The sequence below is a fragment of the Galeopterus variegatus genome, unplaced genomic scaffold (genome assembly GCF_000696425.1).
Source record: "Galeopterus variegatus unplaced genomic scaffold, G_variegatus-3.0.2 Scaffold75674, whole genome shotgun sequence".
NCBI lineage: Eukaryota > Metazoa > Chordata > Mammalia > Dermoptera > Cynocephalidae > Galeopterus > Galeopterus variegatus.
In genome coordinates, this window is record NW_007801785.1 from 1 (window position 1) to 1,172 (window position 1,172).

General features: G+C 46.7%; 1 protein-coding gene across 1 annotated transcript; it reads left to right on the top strand.

Annotated features, from left to right (window-relative positions):
• Window positions 1-760: 760 nt before the first annotated feature.
• LOC103584659 (spermatid nuclear transition protein 1) lies at window positions 761-1,125 on the top strand. Its single transcript, XM_008565580.1, has 2 exons — window positions 761-899; window positions 1,097-1,125. Exons 1-2 carry the CDS (start codon window positions 761-763, stop codon window positions 1,123-1,125), a joined length of 168 nt encoding a protein of 55 aa, XP_008563802.1.
• The last annotated feature ends 47 nt before the right edge of the window (window positions 1,126-1,172 follow it).

Sequence of the window (1,172 nt, forward strand, 5' to 3'; positions counted from 1 at the left end):
TGACAACACCAAGCCAAGGGTTAAGATCCCCTTACCGGTCATCTTTAAAAAAAAAAAAGGACAATACTTTTACCCATCACTATTTTCATAGCACCTCAAGTTCATGGCATTTGATCAATAAAAACAGGCAGCAATGTTTGGAAATAACTTTGGTCATCACACCTATGGGGGCTCTACTGGCATTTAGTAGGAAGAGGCCAGAGATACTGCCAAACATCCTACAATGCACAGGACAACCCACCAAAAATTACCCAGTCTATAGTATCAACAGTGCCAAGATTGAGAAACCTTGAGTTAGATGAAAGAGAATATTTATATTTTGATCATATTGAATTGGATTTCCTAGAGTCAAGTCCTCATAGAAATACATTTGTTATCTTCAGATGCTGTGAGAGACTTATAAACAGACCTGTATATACACATACTCAATGACTACTAAATGTTCCACAGGCAGGAGACACCTATTTTAATGCCCCAGATGCCTGGCACAGGGCTGGGATTTAGTTGATCAATAACACCTGGCTGGAAAAATAAAAAGGACCTCAAAATTGGGGGCAAGCCTTGAGCTGTATTGCTGTATTAAAGGGACCACCTTACTTCACATATCTGACCAATGTGTAACAAAGGCTAGTGACATCACAATAGAGCCCCTCCCTCCTGCGAGGCCACGCCCCATCACAGTCACAATGGCCAAGACCTTAAATACCCAGACTCCCGGCCTCCGGGCCTTGCAAAGCCCCTCATTTTGGCAGAAATTACAATGTCGACCAGCCGCAAATTAAAGAGTCATGGCATGAGGAGGGGCAAGAACCGAGCTCCTCACAAGGGAGTCAAGAGAGGAGGCAGCAAAAGAAAATACCGGAAGGGCAGTCTGAAGAGTAGGAAACGGGGTGATGATGGTGAGTGAGGGATGAGTGGAGAGCGGTCAAACTTGGAGGCATGTGGCTCCCAGGCCCTGCCTCCCAGGGACAGCCCTCCCAGGACCTTGAATCTCACTCAGCCTGAGATTCTCTCCAATGACTAAATTCCTGTTAGTGCAGGAACATGCATATGTTCTAACAGGTGTCGCTGTCGCAAACCTGTCCTTCTCCCACAGCCAATCGCAGTTACCGCTCCCACATGTGACCCCGCCAGTGGGCTCTGCCCTGGTGGACTTCAAACAACGCTGGGCA

Excerpts from the sequence above, each read along its gene's own strand:
- LOC103584659 (XM_008565580.1), top strand. The coding sequence starts at position 761 with ATGTCGACCAGCCGCAAATTAAAGAGTCATGGCATGAGGAGGGGCAAG. Across the intron at positions 900-1,096 it reads TAGGAAACGGGGTGATGATG|CCAATCGCAGTTACCGCTCC; the intron begins GTGAGTGAGGGA and ends CTTCTCCCACAG.